Below are 19,470 nucleotides of genomic sequence, written 5' to 3'. Positions count from 1 at the left end.
CTCCGCTCTGCCCTCTGTTGCTGTGCTCTCCTCCGTGGCTCCGATGCTTCCCCCCCACCAGCCCCATCTCCGCCAGTGAAGGGGCTTCCCAGTGTGTGGAAACCTTTCCTCCTTCACAGCTCCCTCCCAGAGGGGCAGGCCCCGTCCCTATTCTTTTGTCTCTGTTTTTTTTTTGCTCTACCCAGGTACGTGGGGAGTTTCTTGCCTTTTGGGAGGTCTGAGGTCTTCTGCCAGCGTTCAGTAGGTGTTCTGTAGGAGTTGTTCCACTCCTACAGATGTAGTTTTGATGTATTTGTGGGGCGGAAGGTGATCTCCGTGTCTTACTCCTCTGCCGTCTTGAGGCTATCCTTAGCTGCTGTGTCTTGAGCCAGACTTTCTTTTTCAGGAAACCTCGGTTTTTTGAAGGCTTGTAAGGCCTTCACGTGATGAGACCCACCCTTCGAGTGATCTTTACTTAAAGGCAAGTCAGCCACACCTATAAGTAGCTTCACAACACGTGTGGACTAAATCACCAGTTTGATCGGATGATGTACACTATGGCCTGGGCAGGTTGACACGTGAGACCAACCGTCACGGCCCACCTTCTTTTGACTCGGTACCCACAGCTCTGCTGTAGCCATGTTGAGTCTCTAAGTGAAGACAGTAAGAGAGTCGTTCTCCCTCCTGATGAGACACGCGGGCACTGTCCCCAGGGCACGCAGAGTGCTGGGGTGATGCTTACTTTTCTCCTTGACGACCTGTAACTTAAACCCTGTGATGTGAGGGTAACAGTTATTTGTGTACCTTATGGTCTATGTTATGCTGTACGGTAAGAAGATAAAGGAAGGGAAGAAAAGAAATGTATCTGATGCGTGCACAAGTGTGTGCGCGCAGTCTACAGTCACGAGGTTGGTGAACTTTTTGTCCTCTTGCAGCACCAGTGCCAGCTCGACTGCCAACTCCCAAGCTGGCACCACTGTCAGTGCCAGATCTTGTACCATTAAAGGCGTTTCTGGTACCAGCCTGACAGCTAGAGGTAGCACCAGCTCCAGAGCCAGAGCCAGCTCCAATCACCAGCTCCTGCAGCGTTCCAGAGCTGCAGCTGGCTCCAGGGCCACCTCCAGATTTAGAGCCAGTGCCAGGTGCAGAATGAGAGCCGGCTCTATCACTAGATCTAGAGTCAAGTCCAGTGAGAGAACTAGTTCCTTCATTGGCTCATGGAAAAGCCCTCAAACTCCAGTGAGCTCCGCAACTGGCTCCAGCACCAGCTCCAGGGCTGGAACCAGCTTTGGCACCGGCTGTCTCACCAGCTGCAGGGATGGAAGCAGCTCTGTCATCAACCAATTTGCCAGCTCCAGCAGCAGCTCTAGAGCTTGGATCAGACCCAACACAAAGCCCAGAGTGACAGATAACAACAGGAAGTGAGCTCGCCTCTACCCCAGCACCACCTCTGGCAACACAGCTAGAGCTACAGGCAGCTCTAGAGGTAGAGCTCTCTCTGGAGCTAGTGTCAGCACCAGAGCTAGCTCGAGCATTAGCTCCCGAGCTAGAGAGAGCTCCACTGCCCGTTCCAGGGCGAGAGCCAGCTCCAAGCACCAGCTCAAGAGCGCGAGTGATATCTGGAGCCAGCTCCAGCCAAAGCTCCAGACTCGGTGTCAGTTCCAGCACCCGCTTCAGCACTGATCCATTGCCGGAGCCAGTTCTATTACCACTAACAGTTCTGGCTCTCCAGAACTAGAGCCAGAGCTGGCTGCAGAGCCAGAGTCAGCTCCAGCACCAGAGCTCGAGCCAGTGCCATGGCGACAGTCAACTCAGGCTCCAACACTGGCATCAACTCCTGAGATAGAGGCAGCTCCAGCCTCAGCTCCATTGCTGCTCCTGGGCGGGGCTGCTGTTATCCCACCAGCTGGAGCTGGCTTGAACACCAGCTGTCATGTCAGCTCTACCTCTGGAAGATAGAGACAGCTCTATCACTGACTCCCGTGCCAGCCCCAGTGATAGAGTGAGAACCAACTCAAAGCCAGTTTAGAGCCAGTGCTAGGTGCCAAGGAAGAGGTCGCTCCAGCGCCAGCTCTAGCATCAGCCCCAGAGTTACAGCCATTCCTGGCACCAGCTCCAGAGAGAGAGTCAGCACCAAGTTCAGACCTAGAGCCTGCTCCAGCCACAGTTCTAGGACCAACTCCAGAGCCAGAGCCCCCATGAGAGTCAGCTCCTGCAGCAGCTCCAGAGCAAGAGCTGGCTTGGGCGCCCGTAGCAGACTTAGAGCCAGTGCCAGCTCAGGAGAAAGAGCCACAGCCCCAGCACCAACGTCAGAGCTAGATCGTGCTCTGGCACCAGCGTGATGCCACGTCAGAGGCAGAGGCAGCTCTGTCAGCAGCTCCTAGGCCAGACTCTGTGCCTGCTCTGGTGCCAGAATCTGCCCTGACACCGATTCCAGAGGTGGAACCAGTCCAGAGCTACAGCCGGCTCCACCGCCAGTTTTAGCGCCAGCCGCAGAGCTCGAGCCAGGACCGGCTGCACAGCTAGAGGCACCAGAAGCAGAGCCAGCACCAGACCGGAGCTGGAGTCAGCCGCAAAGTCAGCGAGAGCTCCAGCACCAGGGACAGCTCCCGCGTCCTATCCACAGCAAAATCCACGGCTGCTTCCGGCACCTGCTGTAACCTTAGCTCCGGAGGTAACAGCGGCTCCAGGACCTGACCCACAGCTCAAGTCAAACCAGTACCCACCCAGGAGTCAGCTTCAGTGGCCGCGCCAGAGCCAGAGCCGGAGCCAGCGACCGCAATAGCTGTAGCACCGGCTCCCGTGCCAGTGGGAGAGACAGCTCGAGAGCGCTGTCCAACGGCAGAACCGGGTCTAGACCGTCTCTGGAGGTAGATCCGCCTCCAGCGCCTTCCCCAGAGCTAGAGCCAAGTCCAGCATCAGCTCTTGCATAAGCTCCAGTGCCAGTCCTAGGAGCAGAGCCACCTTTGAACTAGAGCCAGCTCTGTACCCGCTCTAGGACTGGGCGGGGCTGGGGGCGGGGCTGAGGGCGGGACAGTCCCTTCTGGGCAGGTCACTCCCAGGGCCTCCTCCTCCTCCCTCCCTGAGGTCCCGGCCCTCGGGTCCTCTGAGGCCCCGCTTTCCCAAGCGAGGCTCAAAGTGGGCAGAGACCGCTCTGTTGGAAACTGGCCAATACCTTAAAAACTGTATGTTTTGACCCAGAAAATCCACCTCATGGATTCTGCCCTGAATAGAGATTTATGGACACAGATGTTCCCTTCAGCATGATTCTGAGAGTGAAAAATGGCAAATGGCCCATGTCCCATAGCAGGGGCTTTTCGGAAATTCTGATTCGGGGCCCCAGAAAATGCGGAGGAGGAAGACGATGGACTGATCAGCACCCGCCCGGGGGAACCAGGTTCCAGAAGGGCACACGTGCCCAGAGTCCTCCCCACCTGACACCCACGACTGCACACGCACACACGTGCACATGGGCACACACACCATGCGAGAATTCCTGCGGGTAAACTCCTGGGATTAGCTCTGCAGGTAAAGGGTTGCACCCGTGGAGCTCTGGGGTCCTGCGCACTGTTCTCCCAGACGGGAGTGTCCTTCCACGCTTCCCTCTAGAGGACCGGCTGGGCCTCTGCTTCCTCACACTGTCCCCAGGGCTGGTCGCCACCAGACTAGAAACCTGTCGGTGTGGTGTTGACAGCGCCGTCTCCACGGCGCTTACATCTGCGTGTCCTCACTGGGAGGTCAAGCGTCTCTGACCTGTACCGACCACGTGTGCGGCCTCTTGTTGGAGCTGCACATGTGTGTTCTCTGTCCCTTTTTAAAACATTGACTTTCAAAATCTGGGGGACCACAGGGGCGTCAAACCTTTCTCTGGCCCTGGGGTGTGAGGAGTGCTGATCCAGTTTATGGTTTGTCTCCCCAGCTTTCTACATGTTTCTTGTTTCTGTTTGGCCATGGGAAGAGCCAGGCGTTTCCCTTCTGTCTTCTGGCTCTGGGGCCATCCTCAGAACAGGGGTCTCTACCCTGAGACTGCACACATATTTACAAAAAAGACTTCAATTTGTACATCCCATCTTTAATCCATCTGGCATTTCCCTTTCATATAATAAAAATGCTATTTTGAAGTAAAAAAAGAAAACAAAAATTAACTACTCCCCTCTTAAAATATGTGGCTTACACAGAAAGCCACCTTGTATAATTCCATTTATAGGAAACATCTAGAACAGGTAAAGACACAGAGACAGAAAGCAGATTACAGGTTGTCGGGAGCTGGGGGAGAGAGGAATGGGGCATCAGCGCTTTGGCTCAGGGATTCCTTCTGGGGAGTGAAACAGTCTGCCCGAGACCCTGGGGAAGGTTGCACAGAACTGTGAATATACTCGATGCTCCTGAAATGCACAATTTCAAATTAAAAAAATTAAACTTGGTTATATGAAGACGTAAAAGACACCATAAATAATGTGAAACGAAAACATAAAATTAAAAACCAAATCAGAAACAGTAACAGGGGAGGGGAAGGGAAGTTCGGGGGTGGGGGGAGCGGGTAGAAGTGGGTCAGGAGCTGACGCTGAGCGTGGCGCCAGAGCTCGTTCTCCCCGCAGGGGTAGTGGGTGCCGAGCCGGCTCTGGGTCTCCTCCAGAGCAGGTGCAGCCGCGGGCCCTGGAGGCAGAGGTGCTGAGGCAACTGACTGTGATGTTGGCTCCCACTCCGGTGCCGCCGCTCAAGGTGTCCCTCCAGCCACTGATGGAAACGCCTCCAGCTCTGGATCTGGCTTTAGTTCTGCTGCTGCTTCTGCAGCTGGATCTAGGTCTTCAGATTGCACAGGGGCTGGTGCTGGAGCCAGTTCTAGATCCTGAGATGGCAGTGAAGGTGCAGGAGGAGATCCACGTGCCTGCCTCACACGGGCCTTTGCAAGCAAAGGAAACAGCCCGCGGCCTTTTACAGAGGCTCCAGCCAGGATCTGAGACAGGACGTCTCCCGCCGCGGTCCCCGCGTGGGCGGCCTGAGGCAGCCCCGACCCGCTCCTCACCCTCCGGCTCTGCCTTGGTGAGCTCTGTGCGCTCCAGCTGGGCCAGGAGAAGGTGGGCGCGGCGCTCCAGGTCGGAGCCGGGCATGTTGAGCTGCACGTAGGCCACCAGCTGCTTGAGGCACGGGAAGTCCGGGGGCTGACGGAAGTCCTCGGAGTACTGGTCCAGCCAGGTGCCCAGGATGGAGGAGACGGCACTGGGGGCAGGCGGGCGGGCAGCAGGTCAGGGGCCTGGCCTTTCCTTCCACGCGGCCCTCCCCTGGCTCCCCCGTGGGGGCTGGGCTTCTGGGCCCGCCCCTGCCCCACCCGCACTGGGCTGCCAGGCGGGGGCAGGCCTGGTCGGCAGGCCTGGTAGGAAGGGGCCCTCCGCCCCTGGTGACCACCTCTCCCTTCCTCGGGGGAGCGTGACTCTCTCCTGTCTGCCCCCAGCCCCCCGGGCCCTCCCCACTGGGAAGGAAACTGCAGGAGGGCAGGGAGGGCCGCGCCCGCTCTGTCCATCGCGCTGGCCTGGCCGCACACAGTAGGCGCTGCATAAACAGGGGAGGGAGGAGGGGACAAGCAGAGTGCGCCCCTGCCCGGCCTTCACGGGCCTCGCGCACCTGAACCGGAAGCTCGCGCACCGACGGCTGCCTTGGTCTGTGCGCCGGAGTGCGGGTCTCGTCCTCCCGGGGACGCCATTCTTGGTGGTGGGGACGTAGCCGGCCCCCTGACCCTGACCGCGCTCCCATGAGCCCCAGCTGAGCGCTCACACTGGGCTGCGAGGCTGACGTGTCAGCAGCTTGCCCCCCACACCTCCTGTCCTGGGCCCCGGATCTGAGTGGGGACGGATGCTCTCAGGGGCCGGCTCTGAGCCCCCAGCCTCCCCTCTGCTCCCTGGGGACATGGGAGCCCAGCCACAGCTCTCTGACTCCTTTCCTCCTGCAGCCAGACCTCAGCCCTCCAGCGGGAATCACAAGATGTGTGGCAGCCAGGGTTCTGCCCAGCCCCTCCCATCAGACCCAAAGTCTACTCACTTTTTCAGTTGGTCCTGAGGTCCGCTGTCCTCGCTGGAATAAGGGAGGATGCACCCGTATCTAGAGGAGGCCGTGAGGGCGTCACATCTACCGTACCTGCTATGACGTCTAGTGTTACTGGCTGACCCTCCGGCTAGGATGGAAGCCCGGGAGGGCGGGGATATTTGCACCGTTCACTGAATAAAGCCAAGTGCCTAGAAAAGTGCCTGCACACAGTAGGCGCTTCGTATGTATTTGCTGAACGAATGAGCCCAACCAGCACCTTACAGACGCCTGAGTGGGCCTGGGCCCTCAGCCAGCCCCCAGCCAGCCCTGCCCTGGCTACTCCCAGGAAGGACCCCTGAGACAGAATCTGGAACCTCCTTTCCAAATGGGAAAACTGTTCTGCCCAGGGGCTGGAAGCAGAGAGCTTCTCCATGGGGCAGAGGAAAACCTTAATCAAAACCGCCCCAGCCCTCAGCAGCCCTTTCCACAGGGCCGGGCGTGGGGCCGCACTGTCCATGCTCATCCGACAGTCCTGGCAGCCCAGCCTTCACGTGAGCAAACTGAGGCTCAGAGAGGTAAAGCGACATTCCCAAGACACACAGCCAGTGGGTGGGCGGGGCGCTCACCTTTGGAACAGCAGGTCCAGGACCCGCTGGGTGGTGGTGAAGGCTCGGTAGGTGCACAGGAAGATGGTGACATAGGAGAGGTCGCTGCCCTGGAAGGCGGGCACCAGGTGCTCCACCAGCTTCTCCAGCGTGCCTGCCTTCACGGTCCGCACCTTGCAGGTCTCATACAGGTTCAGGGCTGACTCATTTTCATACACGGGCTGATTTTTGGACAAGAGAGGGACAGGTCAAAAACAGTGTGAGAATATTCAGGCTCGTATGTTGAGATGCAACGGTATAGAAAGAATTGGCTTTGCATGTGGCCAGGGCCAGGCCTGGGAGCACTGGTGGGTGAAGGGAGGAGCCCAGCTCCTTGGGTTGGGACTGGCCACTGGAGGCAAAGTCCTGGGCTGGACCCTGGGCAGTGGCCCCAGGTGGCATCTGGCCCCAGCCACCTGCAGGCCCGATTCTAGAGACCCCTGCACGCCTACACTCACCGCGAGCCTGTTCTGGCCCGAGTTGGTGGCGTGGTGCACCTGCCCTCACCCACCCTGGCCCCAAATCTCCCCCTGAACCCGGCTCTTCCAGGCCCCTGGGACACCAACCACTCAGGGAACGACCCTGCCAGACCCCAGGAAAGGTCAGGGCTAATGGGCAAGTCGTCACCGCGGCAGCAGGAGGGGAGGGCTCAGGCCCTTGCTCGCCAGGCCTTTGGGGCTTCTGGCCTCTCTTGGTGTTTATCTCCAGGTTGGCAAACTTGGAGGTCCCCTCCTGCAGGGAGGATGCATCTGTATCTAGAGGAGGCCGTGAGGCTGTCATATCTACTGTGCCTGCTGTGATGTTTATCGGGGCTGGCTGACCCCCGACTAGGGTGAAAGCCCGTGCTCTGCCCCCCCGCTCCTTTTACCTGAGCCCCTCTGGAAGTGCCCCCCCGAGCCGGCCCATCCGGGCTCTGGGCTCCGTCAGCCTGTGCCTCCCTTCAGGTCCTCGTGTACCTGAAACCGCCCAGCTCGTCTGTGTCCCATCATCCGCCGAGTCACCTGCTCAGTGTGGCCACCCCTGTCCACCCCTGTCCACCCTGCTCCCAGCGTCCCCAGGACCGGCAGCACACACTCTCATTGCCCCTGCTGGTCTTCACCGGCCTGTGTCTGGTGCAGGTTCCAGGGGGATCCTCAGGGGACAGAGGATGGCCAGGGCCAGGCAGGCCACCCTGGGGAATGGGGTGGGGTAGGGGTGCTCGGGGGTGCCCGCCCTCCAGGGCTGCTCCCCTCCACCCAGCCCGAGTCAAGGGCGAGAGAACAGGGCCTTCTCGTGTGTCCCTCGTCGCCCTGCCTGTGTTGCCCTCCCCAGAAGGCCTGCTTTTGAAGGGCGGTGTGGACCCTCCGCCTTGGGGAGGCCCAGCTCACATTCCAGAGCTCCCGTCCACGGCCATTGAGCCTTCTCACACCGCGCTGATCTCGAGGGTCTTGGCTGCCCACTCCGGCCTCCCTGGAGCGCCAAGCGACAGGCCCGGCCAGCTCTCTCCAGAGGAGTTCGGGAAATCTCACCCACGCACACCGAGGGAGGTGTCCTGTGGGGGGAAAGCCTTGGGGGGACCCCTCAATTTACCTGCCTGTGAATTTGCATGCCCATACTTCATGTTTGCAAATTAAACCGATGCCTGTCAGTTGGTTTCAAACTGGCATTCAGCTCCTTGCCCCTTCCAAACTGTGAACCCTTCCAGAAAACATCAGGGACCTCCACCTCGCATGCCCCCCCTGAAAGATGCTGAGCGGGCCTGTGGGACCAGTCTTCCTGCCCCCGTGTGCTACTGTAGGACGTGGACTGGCATGATGCATCCATCCACACGAGGCCATCCTGTTCTGACCCCACCAGGACCTGCTGCCTGGACCCTCGGCGGCAGACAGGGTCCTGGGGTGGTCATGTGCACACCAGGAGCCACGGGGTGGGGTCCTGGAAAGCAGGGGCCACACCTCATCCCAGGAACACAAGTGTTGCCAAGGAAGGTCCCACGAATGAGGGGGCATCCAAAAGTTCCTGTGAACAGGGTCCCATCTTACCCGACCACCTGGGGAGGATGCCTGTTCAGGGCATGGGCAGGACACGAGGGCCTCGAGCCTCAACCCCGAAGACGGTGTCGAGAGGCAGCCAGTGCCGTCCCATCCAAACCCACGTGCACATGCCTGCCTGTCTCCCTGAAGCTCGAGGACCCAGGGGGCAGGAACATGTCTCGTGTGCTCCAGGGGCCCCGTGGGTGCCGATGAAAACAGAGCACAGAGACCACGCTGCAGAACCAACGGTCCAGGTCCCCGTTCTGCCCAAATCTAAGCTTTATTCCTGTTGAAATCACGCTGTCTGCCTTGCCCAGCCTGTCCCAACCCGGATGGAGTCTTCTTAGTGGCTCACCCTGCAACCTCACGTTATAAAACAGCCCCTGAAGCCAGGCAGCAGGGAAGCAGCCCAACCTAGGGGTATTCTGGTTGAGAAAAGTCAAGCTGGTGAGAACCTTCCTAACACACAAGGGACTCATCTTGAGGCAGAAGCAAGGACTTCGGACTCCAGGGACGGGATGTTTTCCGACGGGTCCTTTCCAGGCAGGCCACTTGCCCAGTGAGCCTGCTGGGTCCTCGGGTCTGAAGTGGAGCCCCGGGCGGGCAGCTGCTGAGAAGCGTTCCTAGCAGCAGGGACCCGAAGCCTGGAATAACTGGGAAGGTGCTAAGAACCATGCCGGGGGTGGGTGTGGGTACAGGGGGTTGGGTCCCAGCTTCAGAACAGACTCGGCTGCTGTTTCACTCAGGAGAAGAGCAGGCAGGTCAAGGGGAATGACCCAAGTCCAGCTCGGCCTGCACTCCCGGGGAAGGAGGGTCGGCTGCACCGCGGCCCTTGGCGCCCTCCTGGCCCTGCAGTCGGTACAGGGCCTCGACCTGCTTGCGCTTCTCTTTGGCCCGGTTGATGGTGGTCTGGAAGAGCCTGCAGAAGAGCTGGACGGCCGGGGGCGAGTCGTCATTGCCCGGGACGGGGTACGTGATGAGGGATGGGTTGCAGTTGGTGTCCACGATGCCCACGGTGGGGATGTTCATCTTGGCCGCGTCCCTCACGGCTATGTGGGGCTCAAAGACGTTGTTGAGCGTGTGCAGAAAGATGATGAGGTCTGGCAGGCGGACACTGGGGCCCAGCAGGAGGGGCGCATTGGTCAGCAGGCCGCCCTTGAAGTAGCGGGTATGGGCGTATTCCCCGCAGTCCCGGGCCACGTTCTCGATCAGGTGTGAGAACTGCCGACTGCGGCTCACAAACAGGATGATGCCCTCGCGATAGGCCACATGGGCCGTGAAATTCAAGGCCAGCTGCAGGTGCGTCGCCGTCTGTTCCAGGTCAATGATGTCCTGGTCCAAGCGGCTCCCGAAGATATACGGCTCCATGAACCTGCCGGACACCCACCAAGGCCAGTGTGAACCAGCCCCACGTGGCCACCTCCACCCGCCCTTTCTCATGCGCTCCCCCAGCCCCGGGCCCCTGCACGGGGGGCACGGCAAGCCCAGGGCTGGAACAGTCTGCAGCCCTCACCATGACGACGGCAGCGGGGACGCTGTCCCAGGAGTGACAGCCGCGGGCAGTGGGAGGGTGAGGGTGGGCGAGCAGGGCAGGCTGGGCTGCAGGCCACTCCATGTCTCGGGCAAGCGGCTTACCCCTCTGAACCTCCACCTGGCCGCGCGGGGTGCCTAACAGAGTGGACCCACACGGACATCTGGACACTTAAACGTGACGTCCGGACCACGTCCCACCCGGTGCTGCTTGTCTGGCTCCCATCCTTCTCATTATCATCACCTTTGAGGCTTTACAACTCAGCCCCACCCCCTGGGGGGGCTGGGGGACCAGAAAGGCAGGGGGCGCCCTGGGCTGCAAGCGTGACAGGCCGGAGCAGGAGGCAGCCAGGCCTCAGAGGGAACCCTGAGGGCACAGACCCGCTGGCCTGGGCCGAGCGCTGGGGCTGCGAGACCATCCTCTTGCAGCCCCCGCCCCATTCACTCTTCTGCTCACCCCCGCTGGGACTCTCTCTTCCTCTCCGAAGAGCCTTCCCAAGGCCCCACGTGCCCTCACCTCAGGTGACTTCTCCGCAGCACCTACAGTGGCGTCCCTCCTCCCATGCCCCGGCCCCACCCCCTCTTCCCAGACTCTGAGGCACTGGTTGCCCAGGGCTCCCACCTGGGACTTCCTCTCTCCTCCATCCCCCACTCCACATGTTCTCAAAAGGTCCTGATGTGGTGGCCCCCGGCCCAGGCTGCTTCTCCCTAGTGCCTGTGTGACATCCCCACTGGGGTGGCTGAAGGGTCACCCGCATAGGACCCAAGTTCCTGATGTGAAGGATGTCGACACCTGCTCTGGGCTCTGCTCAGCCGGCTCTGCCCCCATCACCCCACATCCAACCACTGCTCCGACCCTGCCGGCGCAGCTGGGCCCATCACCTTTCCCCTGAACATCTACAACCGCCTCCCTCCCTGGCCTAACTGCTCCTCCAATACACGCCCAACCCAGCCGTCAAAATCGCCACGTGAAAAGACTGGGCCAGTCACCACTCCTCTGCGTGCCCTTGGAGATACCTCCGCGAGATGCCGACGGCCTTGCCAGCACTGCCCTCCCGGCTGGCCTGTCTGTCGGGGAACCAGCAGCAGCGGGCCTGGCCCCACCGACGACCAGGAGCCCCACAGCAAGGTCCGCGGTGTCTGGGGGTCGGGAGGAGCAAACGGGGCCTGAGAATAAACAGCTGCTCCTCCTTGGGGCTCAATGATCCCATCTGGAAGAAAAGGGAGCTAGACGCTCTTAAAACAAACTGAGGGCTTCCCTGGTGGCGCAGTGGTTGAGAGTCCGCCTGCCGATGCAGGGGACACGGGTTCGTGCCCCGGTCCGGGAAGATCCCACATGCCGCGGAGCGGCTGGGCCCGTGAGCCATGGCCGCTGAGCCTGCGCGTCCGGAGCCTGTGCTCCGCAATGGGAGAGGCCACAACAGTGAGAGGCCCGCGTACCCAAAAAACAAAACAAAACAAACAAACTGAAAAAGGGGCCCTGGACCCCAAGGCAAGGGTCCCGAGCCCCCCAGGCACCCCTACACTCGCCAGGGGCGTCACCTACCTGTGCCGACAGCCAGCTTTGTGTCCCAGGTGCACCCGGGCATCGAAGAGACTTCTTACAGAAAACAATTCCTTGACATTGAAGAAGTCTAAGTGCTTGAGGGGCTCGCTCAGGATCCTCTCGTTCAGATCTGGGGCGGGGAGGGGGAGAGGATGCAGGGTCTGGATCCCGGCTCCCAAGCCTGGGGTCTGCGGGAGAGCAGATGCTGAGGGTCCCCAGGGGCCTTTTCTGGAGGCTCGGGGCAGAGGCCGAGATCTGACCCCAGCTTCGCTCCTGGGTAAACGTGGCCAAGTCTTCACTCGGAGAGAAGGGGCGCCGGGTGGTGTCTGAGGTCCCCGTGGTCCCGCCAGCCGCCCGCGGGAGCTCCCCGGCCGCGGTTCGTGGAGGGGGGGGGCTCGGCCCTACTCGGCGGTGGGGCTGCTCGGAGGGCTGCAAGCTCGTGCGGCCCAGCACGTGGGCTGCCAGGGGCGGAAGGCCGCCCTTCGCCCTCCCCAGTCCCGCATCCTCCAGGGGCCCCATGGAGACCCAGAGCGCCCGGGACTCCTAGCAGCGGGACAATTTCAAACCCCCAGGACCGCAGGGCCGGAGTTACCGCTGCTGCGCTCGGGCTCCCGGGCTGCAGAGGCCACAGCGCTCCCCAGCGTCCTGCCGCTCGGCCCCACCGGGCCCGGGGTCGCCGTCTGGACGAGGTGCAGCTGGAGCGGCCAGCGCCGGACACCTGCGGCGACAGCAAACTCGTGGCGCGCGCCCCCCGCCCGCCTCCCTCCTTCCCTCCCTCCCGCCGCCCGGCCCGCAAGAGGGTCCCTGCCGCGCCCCCCACCCCCGGGTCCCGGGCGCCTTACCTGCGCCGAGCAGCCGGGGTAAGACCGAGCCGGGTACCATGGCGTGGACTCCGGTAGGCGGACGGACGGACAGACGCGGAAGACGGGCAGGCGCGGCCCCACGAGCGGCTCCTCCTTCCGTCTGCGGCCCGCGCCTTCGCCGCAGCGCCACCTGCAGGCCCGGGGGTGCCACTGAGCGCCCGCCGCCTCTCGGGCACCCCAGCTCTGGACGCGTCCCCGCCCCTTGGCCCCCGCCTGCTCTCCGGGTCGGAGCACGCAGTCCTTGGGGAAAGCTGGGCCTTGCGCCCCAGGTCTGCCCGGGCACCGTGGACCCGCAAGGAGCGTGGGGCGGGCCGGAGCCGGGGTCCTGTCGAGCGCGGGGTCTGGATACTCCTCCCCTCGCCCACTCCCTGCACAGTGCCCGGCGGCCGAGGAGGTTCCCAGCCGTCCCGCGGGAACTCGCCGGGAGATGGGGACCGTCTTCACCTGCGGCCAGTCCAGCACAACCTCCCGCTGTCCAAAAGTGTTTTAATTTTTAAACATTTGGCTTAGAAAGATTCCATAAAGTTAGGCAAATCTGGAGTCTTAATTTTAGATGCAGCGTACTGGGGGGCCTGAAGTCGGGGGTGGGGGTCAAGGAGCAGCCCTGGCCCACGCGGTGAGCGTCGGAGCGTTACAACGGAGCGGCCTTAGAGAACTTGAACTCCGCAATTTGCCGATGAAGCCCCAGGCCCGGGGTTTCATCTGCCTGGAAATCTGCCCCCCACCGCATTTGGGAAAATGTTGGCGCCGAAGGCTACTGATCATCGGGTACCCGGCACTGCGGCCCCAGGAAGTAATGCCTTATTATCCCGGCTAGCCTAGGGCCTCGTGGCTCGCCACGGAAGGTTCTAGAACTTCGGACTTCTGCCCCCACAAGCCGGCGGTGGGCGGCCTCCGGCCCAGGAGGCGCGGCGCCTTTAAGGGCCCCGCCCACCCAGTCAGGTGACCGGACCGTCGCTTAGCAACAAGACGCCGCGCGGCCCCTCACGGCCCCAGGGCTGAGAAGCTGTTTCCTGCCCGCTCTTTCTTTCCCACGAAACTCGGGTGGACCGAGGCGAGATGTCCGAGGAGGACCCCCAGGGATGCGCGGAGCAGGAGGTGCCCAAGGCCAAGGCCCCGCCGGAGAAAACCAGCGACTACTACCGCGTGAGCGAGGACCTACCGGCCAGGTTCAACAACCCGGCTTGGTTTCGGGGCTACAGGTGAGGACCAGGGAGTCCGGTCAGGGTCCACCTGGCATACAAAGAGGAAAGAAAGGGCTCCTGGTCTAGCCGCCAGCCAGGTGCCCAGCTGGTCCTGCGCTCTGCGCAGATGGCCCGTTGTGCAAGAACCCCCAGGCCCCCTCCCGGCCCCCAAGTCAAAAGCGGGGTCAGCTGTTAACCACCAAATGAGCGCGGAGGTGCTGCCTGCGGCTTGCGACTCGCGGGTGGAGTGAGTGGGCCTCCCGCCAGCGAGGTGGGGCGGGGTTTGCCCAGGGGAAATCACACAACTCGGGCTGATCCCAGCAGCACCCTCTAGGGCGGGGTCAGTCTCCTCTCCTTTCTAGGCGGAGAGGACCCGTCCGCCTGAGGTGCATGGCGACACCTCCATCACCAGGCTGCCGAGGGGCGTGGCCTGCCAGCTGTTCCAGTGCGCTGCAGCCTCTTAAGACACAGCTGGGCAGGCTGTGCGTGCCTTCCCTGCTCCCCCCTCTCCCCCTTAGTCCCTCCACGATCCCACAGAGTTGGCTCTGTTAGCATCTTCATTTCCCAGGAGGGACATCTGGGTTGTAGAAAGACAGATCCCAGAGTTAGTATGAGGCAGAGCTGGGGTGTCTGAGCCCACAGCCACTAGTTAAACTGCTGTACCAATAGCATCAGGACTAGAGACTGCAGGAACATTTTCTCCTGGAGGCTCAGAAGTGGAGGGACCCCCCCCCACCATGGGAGGGCATCCCCTTCCATCCCAAAGGGCTGGCCCCCGCGAGTGGCAGGCCTGGAGGCTGAGTCACAGCTCCCAGCCTACCCACCCACCCAGGAAATGACAGCATGGGCCCAGGTCCCACTGGGGCTGAGGGCCAGCACTTGCCACCTGGGAGTTCTTTAGGGCTTTGGCAGAGGTCAGCAGAGGGAGTCAGGGAGGCTGAGCCTGCCAGGGAGGCCAACCCTGCACTCGACAGGAGCCCAGGTTCACGGCTGCATCGCCCATCTGGGGCATTTCCAACAAAGCTCCACCAACCAAATATGTTAAAGCTGTGGCTTGGGCAGAATTAAAACAAATGAGTGGAAAAGAAAGTATTTTTCTCATTTGCTAGGACCAAGGAGCCCCCCTCAGTGTACAGGACCAGCAACCAAGCGTATGGGAGCAGAGCACCCACGGTGCACGAGATGCCGGTAAGGAGGAAGCAAAGAAAGGTGCGCAGGTGGGGCATCTCTAGGAGGAGGCTGAGACTCCAGATTTCTCAAAAGAGCAACACATCAGGACGGGGAGGTGCAGAGAGGCCCGCAGTTCCAACAGCACCAAGGGGGAGGGCGCACCTCAATTCCTTTTGGGACAGGGCAGGGTAGAAATAAATGAACGAATGAGTTTAGCAATGAAATGATTTAAAGGATGGAAAAAGGGCATGTAGTCTTCCTTACAACATCCCAAAGGGCTGGCCCCATTCACTCGTACAACCAGCCGACTCTCGTAACCTAATGCAGTAGGTTTTGAGGCAGATAAATGAAGAACTGCCTTCTTTTTGGAGTAATACCGTATTTTATGAAATATTTAACTTGTGATCTTAAGAGACAGCACTGGCTGATGAAAGCACAGGTTACAAAAGGGCCCCGGGATCTGTGCACTTTTGGGGAACCTGACCCCTCTTTGAGATCAACCTCACATGGCAGGGAGCCTCCTAGAACCCCCTGATGCCCCTGCTGGGTCCAGGTGAAGGGCAGATGGACCAGTGTAAGCATCCCCTGGGTACCCAAGACAGGAGGGCCTCCCATTTTGGGGCTGGCAGTGTTGTTGTTTTTCTTCCAAATTATTCATGTTAAAAGATCATGATAATTGCTTATTTACCTGTTTTTCATGGGGGATAGAGCTTTTGTGAGAAGATTATTTCTCTAGAAAGTTCCTAGAGCATTTAAAGGTCATTCTCCCAGGATCAAGGGATCAGGTATTTCCACGAAAAAGACCGACACACTTACAAACATAGGTCCAGATGTTTTGCTTTTATAAAAAAGGCCATTTGCTGGTCTTATGAGGCAGTGGGACGTGAAGCACCGAGGTTCTCCGGAGGCAAGTTTAGAAATTTTTCCTGCCGCTTATCGACCTGCTTTATCTGGAACCTGGTTTCCAGTTTCCTGACCTGAGTGTGGCCGCGGGACTCAACCAGCAGCACGCAGTGTTTCCTTCCCACGTGGGAACAGAAAATAAAAATGCATTCTTTGGGTTTTAGAAAATATACTGAAGGAAACTATTCTTAATGACACTGTAGTGGTGGATACATGTCATTCATTATTCATTTGTCAAAACCCAGCATGTACAAGGCAAAAAGTGGACCCTACGTACAGTGTGGACTTTAGTTAATGACGACCCGTCACCATTGTCTCAGTTGTTCTAAATGCACTGATGGGAGATGTGAACAGCAGGTCAGCCGTGTGTGCTGCCGGGGAGGCGATCCGGGAACTCTTCACTCTGCACAGCTTCTCTGTAGACCCCAAGCTGCTCTAAAAAATAAAGTCTATTTAAAAATGCACTGGGAATCCCCTGGCAGCCCGGTGGTTAGGACTCCGCACTTCCACTTCAGGGGGCACGGGTTTGATCCCTGGTCGGGGAACGAAGATCCCACAAGCTGCAGGGTGTAGCCAAAAATGAAACAAAACAAAACAAAGCACAAAACAAAAACAACAACCACAAAAAACAAACAAAAGAATGCACTGAAGGCCGTTTCTCTTGGTACTTGCTTCCTGCCAAGGAGACAAAACATCAAATGATCTACTTGACACGAGGGGAGCCTAGAACAGGCCACCTGTCCCAAGTGTACTATCTGCTAGTGGTCCAGGCCACTTCTGTCAGAAACCTCGAGGTCACCTGGGGATGCTGTATTGCTGAAATGACTCCTACCCCTGGGTGCCCGCACACACCAGCGGCCTCATCTGTGTTCTCACTGCACCTCCACCTCGCTAGGGCATCCCCTCCCCAGACCCCTCGGCTGGGGGGGCCTGGCCATCAGAATTGTTTTAAAGCTCTACAAGGGATTCTAATACCCCATCAAGGTGGAAACCTACTGATGTTCTCTCTTTTCCACGGAAGAGAAAACTCAAGTTCAGAGAGGTCCAGTAACTTGCCCTAGTTGTACAGTCGGCAAAAGCTGAACTGGGAACACCTTTGGGCCTGACCCCTTGTAACCATATTCAGATGTGGCAATGCCTTGCCCAGGTGGCCCCATAATTGATTCTTCTATCCATGTAATAGTGAAAGGAGGCACCATTAATCATTATTCCCTGACATTAGGCAGAAATTGGGATGGTTGGGGCCAACTAGGCCAGCCATCCTGCCCACCCTGGCTTCTCTGCTTCCTAGGACTGGAGACGACATTTTCTTACAAAATAAGAATTTAAAAACATTTTCTTACAAATTTTTATTTTTCTTCCCAAAATACCTAATGACTGATTGCTCAAGAGTGTTATCATGTATCACTAACCCTAGTGTCCCCTTTTCACTTCCAGAAGGTATTTTATCCAAATTCGTATAAATTTTCTAGACAAGTTGCAGCTGGTGGAATGTTCCAGAACAATACTTTCAACGTCTCCATGGAGAAGAGCATTGTGACGGGTCCGGACAACTACATCACCTTCTACGACCGGCTCAACTTCCACCCCAGCTACAGGGTCAGCAAGCCGTCCATCTGTGACTGAGGGGCCTCCCGGCTCTGGCGGAGATAGTCGGGACAGTTGGCAGCCGTAATCTTTGATAACTTGCCCAATTGTAAAGGAACACACTTCACTGCTTTCCCTGAAAATATTTTTCCCCTCTAGGTTAGAAAAATTTGCAAACGGGGCTATGATGCCCTACTTTCTCTGTTTTACGTCTAGATGAAAAAGAGCTAATGGCTTGACTTTCCATTAAAAACCTTGCCATGTCCCCAGTCCCTGACTCAGGTATAATCGATGAGTAGGGCGGTGGGCATGCCGGGACCCCGATCTCAGTCTGAAGGCTGGGAACGCCCGAGAGCCCCACCTGCATCTCTGGGAGCCATTTTTATACTCATGACAAACTACGCGTGGTTTCTGTTCTCAAGCACCTGCCGAGCCACGGAGGGAGGGTAGGATGCTCTGCCTGGGTGTGGACGAGGGCTGGGCGAGGAGGCAGAGGGGACCTCAGGAGGGAAGCTCCAGGCGGGACCAGGCAGGAGGGCCCTTACTGGCCCTGACCCGGGCCAAGCTTGGAGTGATATTGAGACCCCCTGGCCACGAATGGGGCGGGACAGAGGCGGAGTCAATAAGTTGGTGACTGCTGCTTGTTGCTGAGGGGTGAGGTGTACGTCGGGCTTCCCCGCTTGCTGTTCATTGTACCTCTTCAATAAAAAGTTTAAAAAAAATCAGGCGGGGAAGACCATGGTTTTCTCAGGTGGGGGTAATAGCTACACGAAGTGGATTTCTCTTTCCACGTAGTTAGTTCTCAATCAATGTTTACTATGATGTAGAGGGTCCTCAATAAGAAAACATTTTCTACGACAATATATATCTTCCAGACATAGATTCCTCCCACCTTCCTTTATGACAGCTCATCACAGGAAACCCGGAAGGTGTTGGAACCAGACAGAAGAAATCGTTGTTACAGACCACCGTCGCTACCTTCCTTACAAAGGTTTTTACCCAAAGAGATTTTACTCACATATGAATTGGGGAGGAAATGAAATACCATGACCGGTTATTTCTTCATTAAAGACTTATTATTACACAAAAGTAAACATTTCAGCAACATTCTTAACGTTCAGTTTGGGGTGGAAATGGTTTCCAGAGAAAATCAATCTATTATTTGAATAGAAAAGGTACAAAGCTGTATCTGGAGCCAGGGTCTAGGTCATATCCTTCTCCTTAGCTGGAAAACTAGCACAGACTCCAGGCATCACACTGAAAATGCCTTTTTTTTAAAACAACCTTTCATTAAAAATACCAAAATCCTCAGAATGTTTCTGTATTTCTCCTCTGTTGAAATAAAAAAAGAAAAAGAACAGCTAATCAATCCAGTTTCTAAACTCACTGAAAAGCACAAATCCCTTCCTCTGAAGCTGGCTGGGAAGCGCAGGGGATCTAGGGGAGGATGCAGCGGTCAGGCAAAGTGACGGTTTCCCCTCCAAGCTAGACCCGGTGAGCACCTGCACTCCCGGAACAGGACAGCGTGTGTAGGTCAGAGCCCGGGCTGGGACGGTCAGTCGAGCTGACATCCACAAACGAAACATGCCAAGCACGCCAGTGAGCTTTATGAAGTTAATCCTGGCATCAGAATCAGGCATTGATGTGCGTTAATTGTCATAGCCAATAACCAATATTTCTGTATCAGTTGCTAATGAGTTAATGGAACGTTAGACTCTGTACGTAGAATAAATGTCTGGAAAGACGGACAACCGAAGTACCTCTGGTATAACGTACATGCCTGTCTTCCTGAAAACTCACCCACCATCTCCGGCTCAGGCTCCCAATTCCCACATGCTCCTGGCGCCTGGGCCCCCGCGAGGTACCATGCTCCCCTCCACTTGTCTGTTTTCACGGTTTTTGAAGAGCTTTGACAGTGTCACCTCATCTGATGCTCACGCCTGGGGCAGGTCTTGCTGTACCTCCATCTATGGATGGGAAAATTAGGGTCCAGAGGGGGTGCCCTGCAGCAGGTCCTGGGCTTGAACCTGC

General features: G+C 58.3%; 2 protein-coding genes across 4 annotated transcripts; one reads left to right on the top strand and one right to left on the bottom strand.

Moving 5' to 3' along the window:
* Window positions 1-9,286: 9,286 nt before the first annotated feature.
* On the bottom strand, window positions 9,287-12,654 carry MRPS2 (mitochondrial ribosomal protein S2). 3 transcript variants are annotated; one of them, XM_060013883.1, is made up of 5 exons: window positions 12,575-12,654; window positions 12,325-12,450; window positions 11,733-11,862; window positions 11,204-11,326; window positions 9,287-10,028 (listed from the first exon to the last, which is right to left on the bottom strand). In XM_060013883.1, the coding sequence occupies exons 1-5, from the start codon at window positions 12,612-12,614 to the stop codon at window positions 9,419-9,421; spliced, it is 1,029 nt and encodes a 342-aa protein (XP_059869866.1). In that variant the 5' UTR covers window positions 12,615-12,654; the 3' UTR covers window positions 9,287-9,418. The 3 variants fall into 3 exon arrangements, with proteins under 3 accessions (XP_059869866.1, XP_059869867.1, XP_059869868.1); XM_060013884.1 differs by lacking the exon at window positions 12,575-12,654 and adding an exon at window positions 10,170-10,324 and having other exon boundaries at window positions 11,204-11,397; window positions 12,325-12,448; XM_060013885.1 differs by lacking the exon at window positions 11,204-11,326.
* Window positions 12,655-13,587: 933 nt separating this feature from the next.
* Window positions 13,588-18,129, top strand: PIERCE1 (piercer of microtubule wall 1). Its single transcript, XM_060013264.1, has 3 exons — window positions 13,588-13,797; window positions 14,889-14,967; window positions 17,290-18,129. Exons 1-3 carry the CDS (start codon window positions 13,655-13,657, stop codon window positions 17,476-17,478), a joined length of 411 nt encoding a protein of 136 aa, XP_059869247.1. The 5' UTR covers window positions 13,588-13,654; the 3' UTR covers window positions 17,479-18,129.
* The last annotated feature ends 1,341 nt before the right edge of the window (window positions 18,130-19,470 follow it).

Source organism: Delphinus delphis, chromosome 6, assembly GCF_949987515.2.
Source record: "Delphinus delphis chromosome 6, mDelDel1.2, whole genome shotgun sequence".
NCBI lineage: Eukaryota > Metazoa > Chordata > Mammalia > Artiodactyla > Delphinidae > Delphinus > Delphinus delphis.
The sequence above is the reverse complement of the archived record's forward strand: the minus strand, read 5'-3'. Positions and strand labels throughout refer to the sequence as shown.

Bases quoted from the DNA above. Each gene is read 5' to 3' on its own strand.
- MRPS2 (XM_060013883.1), bottom strand. From the start codon at position 12,614: ATGGTACCCGGCTCGGTCTTACCCCGGCTGCTCGGCGCAG. The intron at 11,863-12,324 runs GTAACTCCGGCC...TCCCCGCCCCAG, and splicing joins GGAGCCCGAGCGCAGCAGCG to ATCTGAACGAGAGGATCCTG. The intron at 11,327-11,732 runs GTAGGTGACGCC...CCCGACCCCCAG, and splicing joins AAAGCTGGCTGTCGGCACAG to ACACCGCGGACCTTGCTGTG.
- PIERCE1 (XM_060013264.1), top strand. From the start codon at position 13,655: ATGTCCGAGGAGGACCCCCAGGGATGCGCGGAGCAGGAGGTGCCCAAG. The intron at 13,798-14,888 runs GTGAGGACCAGG...CTCATTTGCTAG, and splicing joins GCTTGGTTTCGGGGCTACAG to GACCAAGGAGCCCCCCTCAG. The intron at 14,968-17,289 runs GTAAGGAGGAAG...TTTCACTTCCAG, and splicing joins CCACGGTGCACGAGATGCCG to AAGGTATTTTATCCAAATTC.